Source organism: Myiozetetes cayanensis, unplaced genomic scaffold, assembly GCF_022539395.1.
Source record: "Myiozetetes cayanensis isolate MyiCay16 unplaced genomic scaffold, myiCay2020 scf5-8, whole genome shotgun sequence".
Taxonomy (NCBI): Eukaryota; Metazoa; Chordata; class Aves; order Passeriformes; family Tyrannidae; genus Myiozetetes; species Myiozetetes cayanensis.
Window position 1 is genome coordinate 108,415,404 of NW_026087742.1, and position 23,343 is coordinate 108,438,746.

The following is a 23,343-nucleotide window of genomic DNA, read 5'->3' on the forward strand; positions in this document are numbered from 1 at the left end:
GGGCTGAATTTGAAGATAAATCTAAAGTGAAAAGCAGTTGCTAGAAAGTGAGACTAGGTATCATTATCTCTGCTTATCTCCACAAAAAGCTTCTATCCCTTGTGTGTTTTGGCACAGGGAAATTGTACTGGCAGGACCAGTGGTTTAGTGGTTGAAATGGCATAGGGAACGCTATGCCCAGATTTCTTCTGGAATTTACACAGGTAGTGCATTCCACTCTTCAGCTGCTGAGCTCTACATCCAAAAATAACAATGTGAAAGGCATACTGGACATTTTAAGTTCTTGGCATCTTTTTGTTGGAGGTCATACCTGGAGAGATGAATGAGAATTTTCTGATTCATGAAAACAAAATAGTAGGACAAGTGCCATCTCTTCAAAGCTGCTTCTTTCTGAAGCTTTAAAGTGCATGCACATTTTTTTATCTCCCAAACTTGTCATGATGTGGCTATTCCTAATATAGCTCATTGTGTAATTAAGAATAGTTTCTAAAATGAGACAATTTGTATAAAATTATAACATAATATCACTTTTGCTTTTTTGTTCAAATTGTTAGAGAAAACACAACCTAAACATGTTACTTCTCACTTCAGCTTCTTTTGTCCCATTTAGGAACATTTCGTGTTTTAGTAGATAGCAGTTCTCTTACAGAGGCATTTGGGTAGTAGTATAATAGAAACAGATAAATTTCTGTTCTTGCCACAAGTGGCGAAAGAGCTTCCAATAAGGTCCTGAGCTTTTATCCATTTCTACTACTGTATCCTTTTTTCCTGGCTGCTGTACTGAGTTGTTGGGATCTTGCTAATGGGCCAGGCTCTGCTAATGTGCAGTCATGCCTGACCAGCCTTATTTACTTCAGCTTTAGTCCATTGTCCCCCAGCAGTATCCATCCACACAGCCACTCAGTCAGACCTAATTTCTGTGCCCCAGGGGAAGGAAATGGATGCAGCAGACAAGGAACATGATCCAGAGAAACATTCAGAGAAACAAAGGATCAGCAATTTCATAGTATGGATAGACTGGGATCCAAATAGGGTCTGTAGCTTATTTATCTCATGGTAACTTCGTTCTGTGTAATCTCTCACTTTGTATTTTTATCTTGTCCACTTGGTGCTTTGTTTTTCTGCAGTCTCTAGGGCTCCCTGCAACATACAGATTTGTAATATTGAAGTAACATCAAGCAGTTCCCTCAAGTTGTTTTTGGTTCATGAGTTTTTAATTAGCATTGTGTATGTCAAGTATACATGCAAAGTGTTCAGTATTTCCGTGACAGCTTTTAATATTGTATAGGCTTGGGGATTTTGACAGGTTCAGAATTATTATTTAAAATTGTAAAGTTAATTATAAAGATAATACAATTATGTTAGGCTAGAGCCAACAGGGAAGAATTTGCAAGACTTTGTTGTTAAAATAGAATATGAAATTCGGTGTTGACAAATATAATGAATGCGGGGGGAAAAGGGAACATTCGTTGTATATATAATTGGCTCTGAACTGAATTCAGGAACAAGATCTGAATTTGAATCTATGAAGACTTGGATTTAATGCTTAGCAGCCAAACAAAACCAAAATACAAAACCTGAGTGGTGCAAATCTGAAAAAAAAAAAAAAGAATAGAGGTCAAAATAAAGAATGTAATTCTGTCAGTGCACACCCACATCTTGAATGTGCCATGATCCCCCTATCTCTTTAAAAGCAAATTAGTAGCTGAGGAAGGACCAGAGAAAAGTGACAGTTGACCAAAGATATCAAAAGTCTTTTGTGACAACAATAGCTCGTAAAATAATTAAATCAGGGAGTATGATGATGTTTGTGAGGAGCATGAAGGTTGAGCTGAGGTCAGTCACTTGCCATTCTTCTGATAGCAGAGCTAAGAGGGCCTCAAGGGAAACTAGAATGTGGAGGTTCAAAGCCAATAGAAGTATCTCTCCTCACTACAGCTAATAGAGCTGTGGACTACCTTGCCATGGGATGTTTCAGATTCTAAAAGCTTGTATGTGTTTAGAGAACATTGATGTAAATGAAGGGAAGATAATCAGTCTGGAACCATTAAATAAAAGGCATCAGCTTTGGCTGATGATAGTTCTTGAAGTGCAAATAGGTGAGATCTGTGAAAGTATCACTGCCTACTTTGTTTGAACTCTCAGCAGTCTCAGAGAAGTTACCAGATTAGGTGAACCCTGGGGCTAATCTAGTAAAGCTGTTTATTGGTGGTGCCTTTGCCTGCAGCAGCACTGCATGTCATCCATGGTCAGTTGTCAAAGGTTGTTGGGAGACTCAAAGATTTTTTCAGATGTTGCTGTGCAAAGTATCTGTGTGTGATTGTAGCACTGACATTAATTTTATTTCCATTAACTAATTTTTTTTTAATTGTATTGCATAAAGCTTTTAAAATCTGAAAGTCACAGATCTTCCCACAGATTTTAAGTATTGAAGAAATTCCAGTGTTTTCTGTCTTGCTTTATCCTAGAAAACAAACAAAGAAACTACAAAAAAGCTTAGCAAACTCAAAACTTGTCAGCACCAGATCTAAAAGGATGTGATCGAGTAAGACTTCCAGTGTCAGTCTGTGTGTAATTATGGATGCTGGATAAATACTCAGAGGAGAAGAGGTGAATCTTTTCCTGCCACCTGAAATCAGGGGCAGACCAGAAGAAAACAGTGTAGCAGGTGCACTCACTTCCCATTAGTGCTTTGTTCACATCCTCTGCCGACCTAATACCAAGCACTCTTCTGACTGGCGTATTAGTCTGCCTTTAAAACAAGTCAGACAATTGATCAAGGATCATTTGAGGCTGATGATGCTGCCAAATTCAGTAAAGTCCTCAGCTGAAGTTCTCAGCAGGATGTGAGTCTCTGGACTTTCATATGGATCCTTACTTGATTCAGTGTTCAGATCCAGTTGACTGATGCTGACTCTGTTCTGAGTATCACAAATAAAAGGGAAGCAAAATTCTGGCAAGTTTGTTGTAACTGTCTTTGTTTGGGATGCATTTGAGAATTCCTTTTGATTATTTCAAACTGGATTTGCCAAAGCAGTAAGGTGCATTCAGAAAAATAGCTCTTGGCAGGAATATATGCTAGATGTTTTCCAAGCCTTTTCCACAGTGGTTATCTGATTCTGTGGCCTGCTTAACTTAGTTTTTCAGCCTTATAAGGCATTCACACCTGGTATTCCCAGTTGTACAGCACTGGAGGATAAATGACTACTTAAGTGTCCTTTTCTTTGATCACAAATTAGTCATTTTGTCAAGTAGAAAGTCAGTCCTTTTTCTTGTTGGTTTAAGAGACCAGCAGTTGTGGAAGGAGTGTTTGTGCTGTGAGTTTTTCAACTTCTAAACTATTCCTTAATTTTCTTTATGAATGTCACAGCTACTTTCTATTTCTTTTCAGTATTTCCCCTCCTTGTTCTTTCTTAGAGCAGTTTGAACAAATCCTGACACTGTGCAAATTCATCTGAGTTGTCTGTGGTTTTGCAGGGCATGATTTGACTTTGACCAGATGTCTTGTACTCCTTCTGCACCATCAATTTACTGTGTGGTGTAGCTGTGGGATGACAGAGCAGAGGGAGAGCTACTTGGCAGCTGTGCAGCTCAAACCTTAAGGATTAGTTTCTTACAGTTCCTGTCAACTGCATCAGTCTGGAACTAAATGCCTTTCTTTGTGCTTCTCTTTGAGATCTGACTTGCAGAAATGCAAGCTGTAAACCTGGGATCTATATGCTAGTAAGATTCTGATTGGTGGGTTTAGTGGGGTTGTTTTGTTGTGGGTTTTTTTGGTTGGTTGTTTCTCACTTTGCCCCTGAAGAGGAACATTTAAGGAGGATGGGTTTTTTTAATGATCAAAATAGTGTTTATTTCTTAGTGTTTTCTGTCTGTGTGTAGAACTTTATTCCTGTGTCTCTGTAAGATAGTGTTAAATCTAAAGTACTGTAATTTTTGACCAGGGGGTGAGGGGTGTCTAAACTGTCTTGAATTTCCTTTACCTTGCATAGAAATGAAAGAGGACACGAAACTACTTTCATCCTAAAGGCAGTTTCAACTCTTACCTTAAGCTCTTTATTCACCTGTCTGGTCACATCATCAAGTCAAACATCCCCACAGCCTGTTCTGAACTAAGTGCCTGCCAGTCTGGGAAAACAGCTTTTTTTGCTTCTTTGCCATGTTGCAGAGTGCCAAGGAGGTATTTCAGCTGGTATTTAAGCTTTCTAAAAAAGGTGCAGAGACATTTTCTACAGCAGATGGATCTGACCTAGAAGTAACACGAAAACAATAAAATACCAGTCACTGCTTACTACCCTTCTATTGGAAAAGGTGCATTTCCTCTGCAGTCTGCAACATGAAATAGATTGCTAGGGGAAAAGTGTGATTTCTTCTTTTTCATCAAAACTACCTTTCTCCTCCACAGAGTCCTTAAAATGACATACCCTTGCACAGTCTATTTGATGTCTTTCAGTAAATCTTTGCAACCTTGGCCTTAAAAACAAGCACTGTACCATGTTATTTCTCTGCTGCCATTGAGACAGCAGAACAGTGAAATGGGAGGTTTGTTTCCAGTACAGACAGTAGCATTCCGTAATCCTACTGAATCCTTTTCTGCTTTTTTTTAGTCAACAGTATATCTATTATTTATTTCATTAAATAATTTAGTTCTATTCTAACCAGGTGGAAAAGTGATAGGTAACAGAGCTTCTTGATTACCTGGTAATCTGGTGGGGAGAGGGTGAGGTGTTTGGTTTTGCCAGGTTTTATCATGCAAAGATCCCAAAAGTCCTCAGTTGTGCATCTGATGCAATTTTTTTAATGTTAGTTCCCCTCTCCCCAGGTATGTTTTTCTAAAATCAGCACAGTTGATCTGGGATTCACTGTGGAACAGTGCATCAGGGAAGGCCCTTGTAGAGAACTGTTTAGGATCGTTTTTCCCAGACTTTCTTGCTTTGTTTGAAACCAGTCCTACCTGACTTAGCTTGGGTGACTTGGACCTGGGTTCACATCAAAGAGGGGCACTGTAATGATGTGTTTGTGATGTCAAGCCTTGGAATTTAGGGAAAATGCCTGAATGGATTGCTGTAGGAATATTTTTTTTTTTTTTTTTTAATTTGCACTGAGTATAGGCATAAGAACAACTGAATTTATCTTTGGTAAAGAAAATTTATAGAATAGTCATTTGTTTCATGCACATGGCATTGCTCTTAACTTTTGTGAATTCTGACCCAGAAACGCTGTGAGCATGTGTTTTGTCCATGGTGTCCTGGTCCTGCCTTTGCACCAGGCAGGTTTAGCCTCTGGACTTCAGCTGCCTCTGGGAGTTTGGTGGCATTTTCTGTTTAATGCTGATCATGTGGCAGCAGCCCTGAACTAAAAAAAGCTGATGGATCTGGTTTGTCTGTGCACTAAGTCAGTCAGTCTGCACCTGAATATGTCTACTAATAACTGAGTAATGACAATATCAATTGTACCTGGTGACTATTTCCTAAATACTTGCATGAGATGTGTGCTGTCATTTAAAATTAATGCAATGCTGGCATGAGCATGACTGGGCCAGATCTCTGCATTTTTAGTGGAAACTAGAGAGTTCAGAGTTTTTGGCATGGATTGCAGGGTGTCATTAATTATTTTTTTTCTTAAATTATACATAGCTATAAAACACAGTGGAAGCGTTTCTTAGTAGGAGAGATCTTATGTTAGGGCTACTTTTTTGAGGCAGGGTATGCTTTTCTCTTGTTTTTTTCATAGCAATCACTGCAGAGGAAATCAGATTGGCAACATGATCTTTGTGCTTCCACTTGTGCATATTAATAGAGCAAAGATGACTTTAAATTACTGGTGTACCCCTTCATCTTTGTTTTCACTTGTTCCTATTTTCACTTTATGTTCCATTTATCTGTAGCTGTGTTGTCAAGATTTCTAGGATATAATAAGCTGTGTGATATTCTCATAGCTCTGGAGCTATTTTTAGCTGTAAACAGAGGATCTGGATCAACTCAAAATAAGCTGATAGCAATTGCTGTATGAGCCAGAGGGTGGAGGAAGTCTAAATTATGAGATGACAGTACAACACAGTTGTGCTTTGCCAAAATGGTCTGTCATTCTGAACCAGTGTTTCCCTGTCAAATTGTATTAGTGTATTATTGCAATTTTAAAACAAACAAACAAAGCCCAAACTTCTACCTTGAGTGGTGCTGAAAAATTTTGATCCACTGGATGGCTGGTGTGCATGCTGATTGGGCAGGGGTTTGGGGGTTTTTTAACTAGTTGTGGGGGCAGGGGAGTTGGTTGGTTGGGGTTTTTTTCTGTTTGGAGGATTGACTGATTGTCTATTTTTGCATAGTCCTGTCTGTGCTGTATTGATTGCAAACACCAAGTGCAGACACGGGAACCTTAAAAGTAGCGAGAAGTTTGTTTTTAAAAAACAAATCCCTTTGGTATCACTAATGACATCAGAAGAAAAACTGAAAGTTTATCATGTGCGCTTATCCATGCGAGTTCTTATTTTAATCCTCAGTATTTGAAATGCCTTTTTTATTTTCCTCATTCATTTAAAACAACTTGCTTACATTGCCTTTTTTTTTTTTTTTTAACTATCTTATAGTTTCTGACTTACTGTGTCTTGCTCTTCTAGAAGGAGTTCTGGAAAGTCTACAAAAACGGACTTCAGGGAGAAAGTAACACAGGACATACCTGGTATTCATTTTACCTTGCGTTTCCATTAATCATTGGCCTTTTCGTTATCCTCATTGTCATTTTTGTCATATGGAGATGCCTCTTTAAAAAGAAAATGCGTAGACAGTCGGTGTACGTGCACAGGGGAGCCCACGGAGCGCTGGGTGACGGTGCTGTGGCTGATGGCAGAGGCCCTGTCCCGCCGCCCCTCAGCATTGTTCATTCCCCACAGGAGGAAATGTATGAAGTCAGTGGGCTCTCCCCGGGAGGTCTGAGCTATACGGATGCACGGTCGGACTCGATATCCACCAGGCTCTCAAACTGTGATCCTCCTCCTTCCTATGAGGAAGCCACTGGTGAGGTCAGTGTGAGAAGAAGCGAAACTGAGCAGCATTTAGATCCGCCCCCACAGTACGAAGACATTGTGAACTCCAGCTCAGCCGGTGCCATTGCACTGACTCCCATTGTCACCAGTGATAAGTGAAACAAGAAGAATGCCACGGACCTTTTAAAAAATCAGTAATCATTTTGTAGCACTTTATCTTGGCGTATTATGCATTTCTGTAATTTAAGGGACTTCTACAATGGATTTCACTTTTTTTTAGGTTCACTCGTTCTTTGGGTTTGGGATTTTTTTCCCCTACAGAAGGTCTTAAAAGATAAGGAATCTGTATTGAAAGTGCAGTGCAGATACAAGTGTGGTGCTCTGTCATACTTCTCAAAAGTACCTCTGTTTTGAGGGATGTCACTTGTTTTATTCTGAACATGTCCACATTCCCCACAAGATCTGTGGGATCGCCCTCCCCTTTCTTACTGCAGACTGTCATAATTCCCTGCAATGGGGAATCCTTAAACAACATTTTAATAGTTAGTTACACTAAAGAGGACTGATTTTGCAGTATTGCCTTGTCTGGTGGGTTCTTTTTTCTCACTTGGATTTTTGTTACATGCTGAACCTTATCCTGGGCCCCCAGGAGGCTGAGAGAAGGATGCCTTTGTGTTCAAACCAGGATCTCATGTAGAGAATGCTGGTGTAATAGCAATAATTTCAGAGTTCTAGCAGAAGAGGTGTGTTCTAAAGCTTTTACTATTACAGCTCAAAATTCTGTAAATGTTTAGAAGCTAAAAATTTGAAACACTGATTAGTGAATTTAATGGTATTTGGTTTTGTCTGTGTTCTACCTTTCCTGTTTTCCTGTCTGGTCTTACTTGTGTATTCCAGAGGTGAGAAGTATGCATATGTTAACTTTAGAACTAGAAAGTTCATGCAAGAGTAAATAATGAAATACTGAAATACTCAAGAGTGGATAAAATTCTGGTCATAAACTTTCTCCCATAGTCTTCACTGGGACCAGGATGTTATCCATAAGCATATAAACCCAGAGGTATTACTTTCCTTTATAAAGAGGAAAAAGGAAAACAATTCAGTGTGACTTCCTTTTTCTCCAACTATGAAAACCTTCCTCAAGGTTTCCCCAGCTATGAACCCCTTCCTCAAATCCTGATACTCTCTTGCCTACTTACATGTACCATGTGTGCACCTTGTATTGGTGCCTTTGGAAGTCCTTTGCAGAGAATACAGATACTTTTTACAACAAAAAATAGATTTATTGCTTGTCCGTTCCAACAAGGAATTCTAAGAACATGCAGCATAACCCCAAGCATTAGTGTGGAGTGACTTTTTGAGGCTGAAGAGATGGATGCAAATTATATACAGGCTTGTACAGAATTTCACCCACCCGGTTTAGATGCTGATGATAGTTAGGGTGGTGCAAGTTCTAGTGTGGTGACTCCTTTTTTTCCCAGCTTGATTTGAAAGTTCATTGCTTGATTTAACTTCTCAATATTAGTTTCAGTTAGCTTTCTTCCCACACCAAGGTAGTGTGGCATTAGCTTAGTACTGCTGTTCCATGTTCTACCAATCAATCAGCACCACCTGAAAGGTGTTTAGCCCTGAAGGACTAAGTTATGTTATGTTGGCTTTCTTAAAACAGAAACACAAAACTGCATCTTGTTTCAAACACCCCAAATGAAATGCCAGTGCCATACATTTGAAATTGCTCCTAACGTCCATCTCATGGGGGCTTGGCCCACCTTTTCCCAAAGGATTTTTATGGACAGAGACTGGAAAGAAATGTGTGGTCATAGATGAGTGTGTATATGCACACTTTGGTAAGAATTTGATCTGATACATTGACAAGTGGAGTAAGGATTTTATGATGAATTTAATGTTCTCATTTTTGACAAAGAGTAGGTTGCCAAAGTTGTCTGCTGGGGATCTTTAGTTGTTAAGGCAAGTTATGTTAGAGTTAATAGATGAACTCCTGGCCAAACTCCTGACTCTGTTGTCAAAACTGTAATTCTTATTTATGTTTATTACATATAATAGATACTGGGCAGATAAGTACAGTATTTTGGACACTTGTAGTAAAAATTGCCTGAGTCTTGTTTGTGGGCTGTCTGACCTTTTCTTTTGAAGTGGTTTTAGCTCTTGTGAATCCTGAATTGCCACTTGTAGGAGTTAAAGCTCCTTTTATACTGAGCAACAGTTAATAAATTAACTGCTTTGGGCAGATGTTACCAAAACAAAGTGCCTCATCCCAACGTGCAGAAACCACCTCAGAAAGAGCTGGTACTTCAGTATCTGTGCCATATTGGCATCTCCTGTGCCTGCCAGCACAGATAGTAATTTTAACAGTAATTTTCTTGTTAGAATATAAGACTTTCCTGTAGGAAATGCATGGAGACCACACATTTCACATTAGGTTGTTCAGCAGCTGTTGTCATCCCCTGAACATGGGCAGTCTGGTCTAGTAGTTTAGAGATGAGCTGGATCCTTTTTTTCTTTTGTTTGCCTTTTTTTTTTTTAACACTATATTCCACTACCACTTTTAAAGGCTTTGTTCCTAAATTGAATATGTTACTTTATCCTCTTACTGTATCCTGTAGATACTTTTATGTGCAATCCAAAACTGATGCTTGCTGTTCCAAAAAAAAGTCACAACCAAATACCTAAAGTGATCTATGAATAAAATTTATTGGGCTTTGCCTTTTCCATGTACATCAGCATGAAAGCCATTGTGGGCTATAAATTTATGTCTTGGTGAATAAATTTCATAGTTAACAAAACTGTGTGGGACAGTTGTGCAAATTCATTTCCTCTGAGATATGAACAGTTTTCTCCATTTTGGAATAATATCAAAGTACAAACAGTTTTGTTCTGTTTTGTGAAATATGGGAAAATAGCTTAGTCTTGTGGCTGGCTTTTCTAACCTGATTGAAAAATAAAATTTCATTTGTACTGGGGTTTTATACAGCTTGTTTGTTTGTTTTACCTATCCTGTAACTGCATGTCATGCAATAAATATGAATTTATAATTGTACCTCTCTAAGGTTTTGCAACCCTGAATGCAGTGCTATCTTGACTGATGACACGAATAGTCAGGATACTGCCTTTCCCACTTCTGAATGTAACATTGAATTTCATCTTGTATTAGGACTGAGATGATTTAGCTACTAAAACTAACTTAAATATGTTGCTGTTTTAAGAAATTATGGAAATTAATGATTTGCTTAGGTTACATTAACGTTACTGAAGATTGTTCTGTCTTCGCTGGATGTAAATAACCTCTGATTACAGTATTGCATATTTTAAGGGGGTTTGGTTTACATTAAATTATCCTATTTAAACATTTTTGCCTATGTTTATAGAAAATTTTTTGTAACATTTGTTTTTCGATATGGTAAATAAAATTTTTTAAGATGCCTCTATTGTTTCAAAATATCGATTCTACACAAGTACAGTGAGAATTAACTTTGTGTATTTAAGTGGTCTTTTAATTTCCATTGCTTTATGGACTTAGTTGCATGAAACAGTTGTTTGGATGATATAAAATACCTATTGTTTGTAGGTAGACAGGTATATTCTTTCAAAATTCAGGCTCAATTTTAATCAGATTTGTGAATTTGTATAGTTTCCAGTTTTAAACTGGCATAGCACAGTAACAGTCACAGGCTGAGGGAAAGCAGAAATTATTCTCTGTTTCAACAAATCAAAAGATTACAGCTGAGGGAGATGACAACTCTTTGGCAGTTTTTACTCCACAGGCAGCAAGGTTGATTGGAAACTTCCTTGAATTATTTGAGGACTAATTCCAGAATTAGTCTGGTTTTTCAAGCGCTCTAATTGGGATCAGAACCAGAGTAAGAGGATTTCTTCACACTATCTCATTGGCTGTTTTATGAACATAAGCATATTCCCTTTTTCATTCACTGACAATATTATGGACTAACCTGGAATTATTAGAAGTTTTTTCCGGCATTAAATATGACCAGTGACATTGTCAGGAATTTTTTTAAAAGAACAAAAAAACAAATAATCTGTAGCAAAATAAAAAGGTGTTTTAAGTCAGAGGACTTAATTTCAAAGTTGATTTCAGCCGTTTGAAAGTGATTGCAAAATTTTGCCATCATCTCTGGATATGCCATAACAGTGAACAAAAGCAAAACCAACCTTGCATAAGGACCCCTGCTGGAAATTGAAGGTCTCCATTGCAGTCAACACAGACTTTGTGTCATCGTTACTCGCTCTGGTAGGCAGGATAATGTGTCCCTGGTATTTTGGGAGAGGCTGGTGAAGCCTGGAGGGAGGTGAGTGCCTGAGAGTTTCATGGACACGAGGGCAGTTTTTACACTGGTGACAACAAAAGGGCAAAGAGAGTCTTTTGAATCAGCAGGGTGAGTGTGACTTTCCAAGCTGTCACATGCACAGTGTGGCACCTTGCTCCCCTCGGAACGCTCCTTATCCAAGCAGGACGCTCTGCCCTGGGTTAAGTGGCGTTTGCTGTGCACGTGCACGTTCGTGTCCTGACCGTGCATCCATCACTGTGGGCTGATGTGTTTGCACATGGCTCAGTGCACGATTGCATGCCTGGCTCCCAGCTATGGGAGCGTGGCAGATACAATGTTAAACTGGTATCATGAATCTCGGTATCTATAAAAATCAGATCATCACGCAGGTTACTGGTGATGAATGTTCATTATTTATTGTTTTGCACACCCTGAGCACTGTTCTCTGCTGCTCTAAATCACATTGATAGATTTTTTTTTTTTAATCTTTGCATAATGTGAGCGTTGTAAATGTCTCCTAGTGCAACTTGCTGATTTTTAAAAAGAAGGAAAACCAAGCTGAAAGCACAGAGGTGACATCTGTACTATTTCATTGCTTGCTGCACAAAGATTTGATTGATTTGCTACAGGGTAATTGAACTTTGAGCTTTGCCAGAAAGTTGAACTACGCTTTTCTTCTATGGGGGGATCTCAGTAATTGTATTTTTCATTTGGCAGTGAGTTATTGAATGCTAAGTAACAAGTCAGTGCAAGAAAGGCATTGCTTATATTCTCTTGACCATGTATATATCTAGCACGTGCAGCATGTTATACAGCACTTCCCTACTGTTAAGCTCTGCAATAATGTTTGCTGTGATATTAGGACCTGTGTTCTCTTTGCCTGTCCTGTCTCTGGGTATCATTCAATAAAAGCACGCTGACGGCTGTGCTGTTTTCCCCTTAGAAACAACAAAACCTAAGAATCCAAACAAATATTTTCAGTGTGACCTGCTGTTTCCCTCTCCACTTGGAAGCACTGTATGTACCTGCATCACTCCCAGGGTTAGCTGAGGAGCTTAAAGCAAGGAGGAAACAAGTGCTTAAATCATTTTGATACTCCCAGCAATGAAATCTCTGCATAAGGAATATTCTGTACCAGACTGTCTCCCTGGCCTTTCCTGGGGTGTAGAATGTGTTTTCCCACACAACAGACTCTGGATTGATTCCATAGGTCAGAGGCTCCTGATTTGATTTTTCTTTGGATTTTTCTTTATTTTGTTACTCAGCTCTTGCTGCTGGCAGTGACGCTGAGCACAAGGACTCGAGTTGTTTGTTCAGTGACACACTGCAAGGTCTGTACGTACGTGGATCTGCTAGCCAAGCTTGCCTGCTTTCCTTCCCTGTCCCTGACATTGCTGGGCTGCTCCCACCCGGGCCAGGCAGCGTTTCAGTGCTGGACAAACAACCAGGGGGATGAAGGCAGGCATTTGGGGCCAGATGCAGGTGTCAGTCTGTGACACACAGTGAGGGACAGCCCATTACCACCTGAGGCCTTTTCACTTCCAGTCTTAATGCAACCACCACACGTGGGTTGTTTCCAAGATTAAAACCACTGCAGGCAGCATTTCTTGCCAGGACATTCTGTGAAAAATTACACTGTTCAAGGAAAGCAAGGGCATTGTGACCAGCTCAAACATTCTCCCCAGCTGGCACCCCTAAACTCTCTTAGCACAAGTCCTTTATTTCCACTTACTATTAGGATTGTTATTTTTATCTTTTCCTTTTATTTTATTTTGTCTACTTTTCTGTTCATGGTTCTCTTCTAACCATAGATTTTTCTTTACAGGTGGGTGAAGGTAAAATATGGTGGCCCTCTGAAAGAAAACCTGACATATGAGAGTTTGTCAGGGTGGGGTTTTTGTATGTACCCACCTCACTAGCATTTCAAATAAAATCAAAAAGTTCCACACTGTGTCTCCCAATAGTGATCTAAGTATCTCAGCATCCCCTTTTCCGGTTTAGTCTTCAGGGCTTGTTTCTGAACATCATGTTGGTGTCTCTAAATGTACTTCTTCCATCCTACAGCTGTTTGAAATCATGGTTTGGATTGTTTCCAACTCACCTACAACTTCAGGAGTGTTAGTAGAAGTATAGTAAAGGCTGGGCACACTTGAACGCTCATTTGCTGGTAATGTAGGCAGCAGTAAGCAAATTTCTCTGTGACAACACCTGAGGAGTGGGCAAGGTTTAAGCTATCAACTTTAAAATTAAAAGACCTCCCTTCCGTGAAGAAAAAGTGCTGACCCCAAACCTAAGCCTGACTCTGCTGCTCTGGGTGGTCCCAAATATGTCCAGTAATCATGAAAAGCTTCATTTTTCTTTTTCTAGGTGTTTTGGATGCTTTTTCTCTTAACTGGCTGATTTTTGCATTTTGTTTAATAGCGATGCTGAATAGTGATACCTCTTTGTTCTATTCCCCTAAAATCTTTCACATGCTCTTATATCAAAGCGCGTAACAGTTGATACTTTTATTGTTCAGATTCATTAAAAGAAATGTAGGTTTGAAAATAATTTCTAATGCTAATTCTCTTCAATATTCTTTTTCAGCCCTATGAGATGTTATTTTTTGTAGTTCAGTGTCCCTTTTCTTACCTAATTGTGCTACCAACCTTCATTACCTTTCAGCCTTCCCTCACAAGCATCTTGGCTCTGTGAAAATGCTACTGTCTCCCTAATTGGGAGGGAGAAGAGGGGTTTCTGTCCTGCACAGTACTTTGAGATTTCAACATTTACTGTTCTGGATAGCACAGCGTTGACTTCCTGAAAACTTCACAAAATCATGATACCAGTGCCAAAATACTCAGTGTCTTGGGGCTGTCAGCAAACCCCAGCCCATCAGCAAGGCTGGCTCTTGCTCTGGCCTTCACCCACAGACCTGGAACAAGGATTTGAACTTGTGTTTCCTCCACTGCTGCTTTGCACATTGAACTAGACTAGCAGTCTTCATCGTTTTTCAGACTTCAAAATCCCTTGAAATTTACTGTAGTATATGCAGATCTCTGGGTATAGCAAATTTAAACTACTTAACGTAGACTTAATTTACTGATTAGCTCCTTATGGATTCTTGGAAAGCAGACCAGTATTCTTCTATTAAGGGATATCACAGGGTGTGGGTTTGAGCTACTCCTGTTGATTTTTTGTATGCTGTTGATGCCAACCTCAATGTTATGCTTTATGGATCACAAATTCCATCTGGAACCTGAAAAGTCATTGCCAGTGTGGGTTTTGTTTCTTGTTTTTGTCAAAACTGGCATGCTCCCATGAGCAATTTTAGCTTCACTGAATTACTTTTCAGTATAGAAGAGTTTATTAAAAAAAACTCCTGAGTAGCAGCAGTTGATGGTTCTGTGATTGACTACAAATATGTCTCCTAGCAACATGACTGAAAAAAACTGCCCCCCGCCCCCCATTTGTCCAGAGATTTCTAAATGGATGTGCTTACCTTGATGATAAGCCATCTCACTTCTCCAGTACTCCCTGCACCGTATTTTGTGCCATATTGTTGAAAAGTCTTCTCCAAAGTGACATTAAAAATATAAGCCCCAATATCAGACTCCTGTTTTGGGACATGTGTAAAATACCTTCCCAGGCAGCTGAGTAGTGCTACCACACATCACCAAAACATTCACTTCCCTCTGGCCTGCCCTTTCCCAGCAGCTCTTATGTGCCAGGCCTGGCAAAAAACTTGTGGAGTTCATTTTGCTGTCTGACACAGGTTTTCAGAGCCAGGTGCAGCCTGTGGACCTTTCATTTGGCATCTCCTCTGTGCTGGTGACAATGACAAATTATTGGCTTGCTGATAGTCAACATTGTTTTGATGATCCTTTCTTTTAAAGAGGTTGCTGTGGTTGGTTGTTAACAAATGCTCCTCTTCCATGAGGTTTCACAGATGAGATTCTGCAAGAGGCTGCCCTGCTGTCCCCTCCACCTCCCCATGGCATTTCCCTCTGCTTTCTCAGAGAGCCACCTCCGGCTGCAAGGACACTGTGTCACCACCACAGCTGCAATCTGTGTTGATTTGAGGCTGGTTGGCACTCAGCACAGGCGTGATGGAGGCATTGCTGAGTGAGAGAGATGGCAGGGATGCTGCCTTTCCCCACTCCCAAAGAAGGGTGTCCAGCACTGATGGAGACGTGGTCATGGAGTGCAGGCTGCCGTGACCCCGCAGTAGCAGCCACTCTGCCTGGCTGCAACTGCATTTGGCCATGAAGTGATGCCTCTGTCACTGTTCAGAGCTCTGTTTTGCTGCAGGACCAGCCTATGGCAAGGTGCTCCACCTGACCAAGGCTAATGTGGTAAGAACTGCTCAGCTGCACGTGAGACACTGCAGGGCTGTGCTGGCTGCCCCATGGCCTGAAGCAGCTTTACAAACCTGCTTTACACCCCCCTAAGCTGCCATGGACCTCTCTACCCGAGAGACCTCTTCTCTCCATGTGGTACAGGCAGCAGCACCTTAGCAGGGTTTGTGCTGCAAAGGAGGCTGGGTGAGCATATGAATGTTTCCAGGTCCACAGAGCTGCCCTGTCCCTCTTATTTGCATGGCCTTAATTTTAATTTCACTGGGGCACGTTCTAAAAGCTTCCTGTTTTATGTAAGGCTTTGAAGGGAGTATAAAAAAATCATGTGATGGTGCCTTGGGAATGTTCCTGCCGTCACTGTCCAGTGCCTGATGCAAATTGTTTTCTTCACTTTGTTATTTAAACTGCCGGTAGGTGAGTTAATAAATTTTAATAGAATGCTACAGGGTGGGCTTTGAAAATCTAATTATTTGAAGGGGACTCAGAAATGTTAAAAGGTCTCTTTTAATGCCAAATCTAAAGAAAGTGATACAATTAAATAATGGTCTAGTTTTTTTCCTTAAAAAAAAAAAAAAAAAAAAGACAGAGAGAGAGAAAGGATAATTCAATGGGAGTAATTGCTTTTGTAGTAGTTGTTTAAAATGTCCTTCAAGCCCGTTGCTTTTTTTCAGGTTCACAGATCTCTGATATCTTTATTGTCTATATTTAGATCAAGTTAACAGATGCTTCTCTGTTTTGACTTGGCCTGCCTTCGTACTGTGGTTGGTATCAAGATACCCAGGAAATCCACAGCAGGGACATCAAAATGGGAATATTGGACCAGCACACAGTACCAACCACCCTCAAGGGCAACTGGAGATACTGGTCCACTAAACTGGATCGGCCAGAGCAGGCACTTGTGGTATCTGTGTGAAAGGGTCAGCTTCCAGAGAGGGTTAATCAGAGGCTGGTTGGTGTGCATCCAGGCAGTGGGAAGGGAGGCATGCAGGAATGCTGAGATCATCCCAGCAACCTCGCAGTGACTGTCTCACCTGAGAAGTGTTTTCATTCCTTAGGAGTTTTTAAGTCACCCCTCTGCTCCCTCGGTGGTGTGTATAAGGTTATCTCTACAGGGCAAGTAGATAAAGTGTGCCCTAAAGCCAAGAGATTTGCGGTTATTTTTCTTGTCGGAGAAAACAGTGTCTGTCATCAACACATCTCCTTGTCATTTCCCTTTTAAGCCTCTGTCAGTAACAATAGAGTCTGGCCTGCTGTATTCACCTTACGAAATCAAGGGAGTGGATTTCCACCAATGTTTATGTATTCACGTGTCAGCTCTGCTCCACCCTGGGTGTGAGAACACCTCCAAGGTTAGAGTAGCAACTTCTGTACCTGCCTCTGGCCTTAAACCATTAAATGTGCTGAGTGGTTGACTCTTGCTGTGGTTGAAAAGCACCGATAAAGGACTGCAGGGGGTTAAATCTTGCTGTATTTCAGCTGTTTTCCCTTTAGTCGTGCTCGTCTTCAACTGAGCACTCTTCAGAACACCTCTTCACAGATTAGGCTTTCTTTTTTATTCTTGCTTGTGCCAAAGTAAATTTATAATAGAAGTTTTTTTCATTTGTGTATAACCTTGAGAAAGACTCTTTCAGCTGGTAGTTTGACTGACCTTACAAAGAACAGAGCCGAGCAATTTTGTTTAATCTCACTATGTTGGAAAAGATGTACTAAGAAATGAAAAGATTAAAAATGCAGTGGTTGTGCACAAGTCTCGTTACATTTTTCCAAGTAACCATTTCAAGCTTTTGTCTGTTGTTGAGCTTTGTTTCTATCACTAATAAACCTATATAAGACAAATAATGAAATATTGATTTAGCAACTTGAAACTTTTTCAACTGCCATTTTATTCAGTGCCCCCGTAGGCAGCACAGCAGAATGGAAGTTTTATTGTGGACTGAGTGAACCCAGTGGTTTGAGCCTGACACGGTGAAATTGTAGCATAGCAATAAAATTGCAGAGCACGTTTATGCCATCTGTTTCATAGTGGGAAAACAGAGAACTCTTTGGTGATGGCCTCAAATAATAAATCTGGATTTAGAAAAGAATAACAACTGGAGCTTGTAATATTAGGAGCAGTGTAAGATATTGTACGTCCTCCTTCCCACACTGTTGCTCAGCTGCAAAGTTGTCCCAAGTGTTTCTTGTTTTAGGTGTCCTTAGCTGTTACAGTCTGCTGGTTTCAGGGCTCAAAAAAACATCTTGGAGTCACAGAGCACAGATTCAACAAGTTTGCCTCATCCTATCTCATCTATTGCTTTTATCAGCTTTCCATTTTTGGAGTGGGCAGGCAGGAAGGGGGTCAGGTCACATTGCTCCACGATCAGTCAGTGATAAGAAACAAAGTTAAAGGGTCATGATGGAAGAGCAGGAGGCAAGCATGAAACAGTTTCCTTTAATCTTTCATCAAAACACTGTAAAGTCTAAGACATGAGCTGTGTGTTATCAGAAAGTGGGGAAATTAGATTACTGTAAATTATGTAGTATGTGCAGGAAAGGTGTTTTCATGTTTTCCTTGGGAAATCAGTGATGGAAGATAAGAGGGTTCTCTTATTCTGACCACTCATCAAACGTCTGATATTGTGGCCCTTGTATTTTTAAGTAACCTGTGACCTGAAAGAAGAGGCCATAAAATACTGTCCTTGTAAGATGTTGAAATATGTAGATTGAGAATATGATTAAGATTAGTAATAAATCCTGTTATTAACTATTTTTGTTGCAAGGTTATAAATGTTACATCATTTCTACCTAATAAGAAACACACATCTTTCTTCAGCTTCAGACTGAAAGAGAGTAGGTTTAGATTAGATATTAGGAAAAAATTCTTTACTCTGAGAGTGGTGAGGCACTGGAACACACTGCCCAGAGAAGCTGTGGATGCTGCATCCCTGGGAGTGAGACCAGGTTGGATGGGGCTCTGAGCAACCTGGTCTAGTGGGAGGTGTCCCTGTACAAAGTGGGAGGGTTGGAACTGGATGATCTTCAAGGTCCCTTCCAACCCATTCTGTTCCATAATACTTTGGTGCATGGAATCTCCTTCAGGGAGTTTCTTACTGTTTTCCATGCCCTCATTTCCACAACAGTGCTCTGTAATGTACGTGGATGACCTTCTGTAATGGTATCTGTTTCAAAGTCTGTATACTGACTTCTGGAAGAGGAAAGGAGAAGACAAAAAGATGTTAGGGTTGTTGAAGCCACTGGTTTCTGGTCCAGCTACAGCACTGTGATTGCCTCAGGGCATCTGTGCACATTTCCAGTGGCTAAAACTCTCCCTGGCATGTCCTCCTCAGCTTAACTACCCCATCCCCAACCCTAGTCTTGGTTCTGCAGCCTGCCAAAAAGTGGCACTTTCCTACAACCTCCCTGGAGACTGCTGCTTTACAGAGTGAGACCTTCACAGCTAATTGCCCTGAGTCTACCACCTACTTCTCTGAAGGGGTTTGCCTCCTTACCCAGCTCTCTCCATTAGCCACCTGGTTACCTGCCGGGCATAAATTGGTGCCTGTCAGATATTAAATAAGAAGGATGGAAGAAACTGGGGTTTGTTTGTGTTTAAGCTGCAGAAGCACAGTTTTCTTTTTTTTTTTTTTAATAGTCTTTGCCAGTTTTAAGATGAGAGCTTGAAAAATGCCATTAACATGAAGAATGGTCACAAGGTAATAAAGAAACAATCTTCTCGCTTTAATGACTTGAGCTAAAAGCTAAATGACTGTAGCAGCTCAGATTGTAAAAGCAGTGGGAAATTTAATGAACAGTGACCCCACAGGAAAGTCAATCTGTCTATTAATGTTTAGTTCTGTCATTTCTTCTGAAAAGTAATAAACTTCTATTATATAATCTATTGGTTACAGAACCTGGGGTCAGGCTCCCGTTGAGTTTAACTCTGCCAATCTGCCTCAGCTGAAATTACTGACCTTCCCCATGTAATAGGTAAACATCCCAAGCAAGAAATAACTGTGCAGGTACTCAGGGAAACAGCTATGGTTGTGAGGAAAGGAAATTGTCATGAACTTGACTGCAAAAGCTCTAAATGGTTTTCAAATTCCCCTAATGATAAGCTGATTCAGCCAGTTAAATTATGTAAAATATAATGAATGAAACTGTGATTAGTCAGTAGTGGCTGATGCCCTGGTTCTATAACATGTCATTCATCTGGATGCTCTAGAATACTTATTGCAAATCTTGTAGCAGAGGTGGTAATCAAGAAAGAGATAAAAATATGAACCTCTTTGCTTATGTTTAGCTATTAAGAACATGTATTTATTTAACCAGGTAGCAGCAAGAGGCATCTTGAAAATTGGCTGATTTAGAGAAGTGTATTTTAACTACAGGATAAAAGGTGGAGAGCTCCAAACTTAACCATCCACACAGATTAATCCTGTGAGCACAGGCCTGGAAGAGGCTGGAGAATTCTGCAAGGAAGAACCAGCCGTGTCCCACAAAATTCTTCATTTGGGCTAAAGTTTCAAAATGGCTTTGTTTTAATCTTCTCTACTTAAGTCAGAAGCTATTTGGTTGTGCTTTGTGACCAACATGTTTGAGTGGCTTTGCACAGCAGCTTGTCCTGTAAGAATGGGACTGTGCATAGGTGGGATGTCCCTTTGGAAGTGGCTGAGCTGACAAAACTCTTCAGCCACTCTTCTTTCTTTTCCCAGTTAAATAGTAGCAATTATCCAGAGTCCAACCTCTGATGCACACATCCATGACAATGTTCAAACTGGAGATTTATGAATTGGTTACATACTGCATGTCACATTAAATCTGTATTTTCTTCTTTATGATGCTTTAATAAAAATTGTGTATGTCTATTTACATATATTTCTCACAGATAACATTTCTTCAAAGTCCACTCAAGTTTATTTTTGCTTGAAAGCCTATTGCAATTTACTGTCAAATATACAGCACAGGTAGAGCTTCACATTTAAAAAGTCACAGAACTTTTTATAGTTTCCGTCTTTTATTCCCTCTTTTTTCTTTTTTTTCTAGGCTGACATTTGGTTCTGTGGGCTGGAAAAACTGCTTTCCCCATTAGTAACGTCCCTTTCCATTAAACAAATGTTGTTGATGTAAAGGAAATTTTCCATCCAGTGGTTTGGCGTTGCTGAAGTACGCTGAAAAGTTGGTACAAATTAGTCTGGAGAACACCACCATCTTCATGAAAACAAAATGAACCTATAAAGGCTCATAATGGTCTTCAGGCTGCCCTGACACCAGGGCAGAGCCAGGATGGGGACGGTGACCAGCAACCACCTGAGGATGGCCAGGCATGGCTGGGGCTGCGGGGCAGCTCCATGGCCTGGCCAGGGGCCCAGCAGGTGAAGCTGGGACAGCAGGGTCTGCCCCCAGACCAGGGCAGAAACCCCCAGTGCTCTTCCTCATCCCAAGAAGCCAGCCTTGGGCAGAGGTTGCAGAGCCCCAGGTGTCCTGGCCCTGGACTGGTTTGGTCCCCATGACCAGCAGGATCCTCCTTTTGGTGCTGCCTGTTGCCCTCTGCCCACTCCACAGCAGTGTGACAGCACAGACAGCAGCACTGCAGCCTCCCAGCCTGGCCCTGGCGTGCCCTTTGCTCCTTTGGCACTCCTGGGCACAGTCCTGACGCACGGTTATTTTTGCTCATGCTTTAATCTGCTTAACATTTTCATCAGAAATGTTTTCTCTGTCCTGGCAGCGTCGTATGTGCTCAGTGTGTTCAGCCAGCAGCGGCCACTCAGTGTCCCCACGCTGGGCCATGCCCAGCTTTGGGCTGCACCACTCCCACCTCACCTTTTCCTGAGCAGAGCTTCCTGGCGTCTTTCTCAAAGTAAATTTGGAAACTACAGACTTATTAATGAACCCTTTCAAATTCACCTTGTGGAGAAAGGTACCACGTCAGTCTTCTGTGTGAGCATACGATGTCTCCTGGCCAGCAGAAAGGCCGTGGGCAGAAGTGCAGAGGTAGCAGTGCTCCCTGACTGCCTGTGGCATCCAAAGGAAAGCCAAAATAAAACAGAGAGTAAATTAATTTTAAATTTTTCATGATGGCAGCACAGCCACTTCTCACAGCAGGGCACAGAATCATTAGAGACTGATCTGTCCTAATAGGCACTGAAGTACTTCTGTAATTATCTGAGTACTGCTTCTTTCCAATCTGGTAAGACTTGCCTCCCCAGCACTGACACAGTCCCTGTGGCATCAATGACTCTGCTTTCCAACATCCTCTCTCCTGATCTCAGAGGGCAGCAGCTCATCCTCACGAATAATGACAGCCTTGTGTGTGTGTCTAACACGGAGCGTGCAGGGGACACATGCACAAGCCACAATTTCACCAACAGTGACTAATCAAACTACTTAATTCTTCCATTCCACAGGGCCGCCCGACAGTTCACAGCAATTAGATAGCAAGATATGTGGGAGAAGCACACACAGTAATGCCCATGCCATGCAAAATACGTTGACCCTTTTGTGTCCATGGGTGTGGCACAACCTGCACCCCTGTTGCTGCCATCTGCCCACACCGGCACGGTCGGCTGCAGGCGGATGGGCCCTTTTGCTCCAGAGGAGTCAGTGCTGCCAGGCCTCCCTGTGTCCCTGCAATGCCCTGCCTGCCTTCCTGTGCTCTCCATCCTGTGCTCACCCTGCTGCAAATAGTGCAGTCACAGCCAGCTGCTAGGATCTGATTATTAAAAGATACCTCTGCCCGAATTAAGGTGCAAAAGAGACCGTATGCCAAAGTCAATAGCACGGATTTTATTTGACAGTAAATGTGAGGGAGAGAGAAACAGGAAGAGGGGGAGGTGGAGAGAAAGAAAGAGAAAGACATATTAAGCAAAAGATCACCACCACATGGATTCCACTGGCATCTCACTTTTTCTGATCTCAGTGGTGATGGTGGCATCCCGAAGTCGTGCTTCTGGGATACCGTTTTTGTGCATTTCAAGTCCTGGATATTCACAGGGCATCAGGAGATGTTCCTGGAACTTGGAATGGCATGGGTGTAAGTAGTTGTTTTCTTTCCCACAGCTTGCACAGTGAAATATTGCAGGATTGCTCATTTCAAACCTTCACCTTCATTTAGGTTTGGAATTAACGTTTTCCTTTCTCACAGTTTTCCATGGTGGGAATCTTTGTCCTGATAGGTTACCCAGATCTGCATTACCACGCCTGGTTCCTGTTGTTGCCATCTGCTCTTATCACAGGTTCCTTTTCTGACTTATCTTATGGGAATTGCTTTCTTTGACAGTGTTTTGAGACAATTAATTGCATTCTTTAAGTCCTGACACTGGCACAGTCCTTTATCTCACCTTACTTACTTTTTTTAAGCAGTTGTTTGTAAGAATGTGTTTCCTCCTTCCCACAGTGCTAGCCACAGCATTTCTGATGTAGTTTGTCTCTCATTTACCTGTCAAGATCTGGTTAACAACTCTTCATTGTCCTTTGTAATAGCTGGTGACACTGCAAATCACTACCAGAGCCCGCAGCTGGCGAGTAACTTCTGTGCAACACAAAGCAAAGACAAATCACTCGTCTACGACAGTATCACTCAGAACAAAATATTTCAGCTGCATCTGATAAGACAGCTGCAAAATATGTACAGCCCTTTGGAGTATAAGAACATGAAGTATGTGGGAAAAAAAACCACAAACATTTCTGGGTGGCACTATCAACAACGTTTAGCACACGGTTAGGAGTTTCCAGTCAAGTG

At 41.1% G+C, this 23,343-nt stretch overlaps 1 protein-coding gene across 1 annotated transcript in view; it reads left to right on the forward strand.

Annotated features, from left to right (window-relative positions):
* Positions 1 to 10,426, forward strand: part of PRRG1 (proline rich and Gla domain 1) — a 34,261-nt gene extending 23,835 nt beyond the window's left edge. The window contains exon 4 of the mRNA XM_050333420.1: positions 6,620 to 10,426. Coding sequence (XP_050189377.1) covers positions 6,620 to 7,144 — 525 coding nt within the window. The 3' untranslated portion in view covers positions 7,145 to 10,426. The remainder of the gene's footprint in view (positions 1 to 6,619) is intronic.
* Positions 10,427 to 23,343: the final 12,917 nt, after the last annotated feature.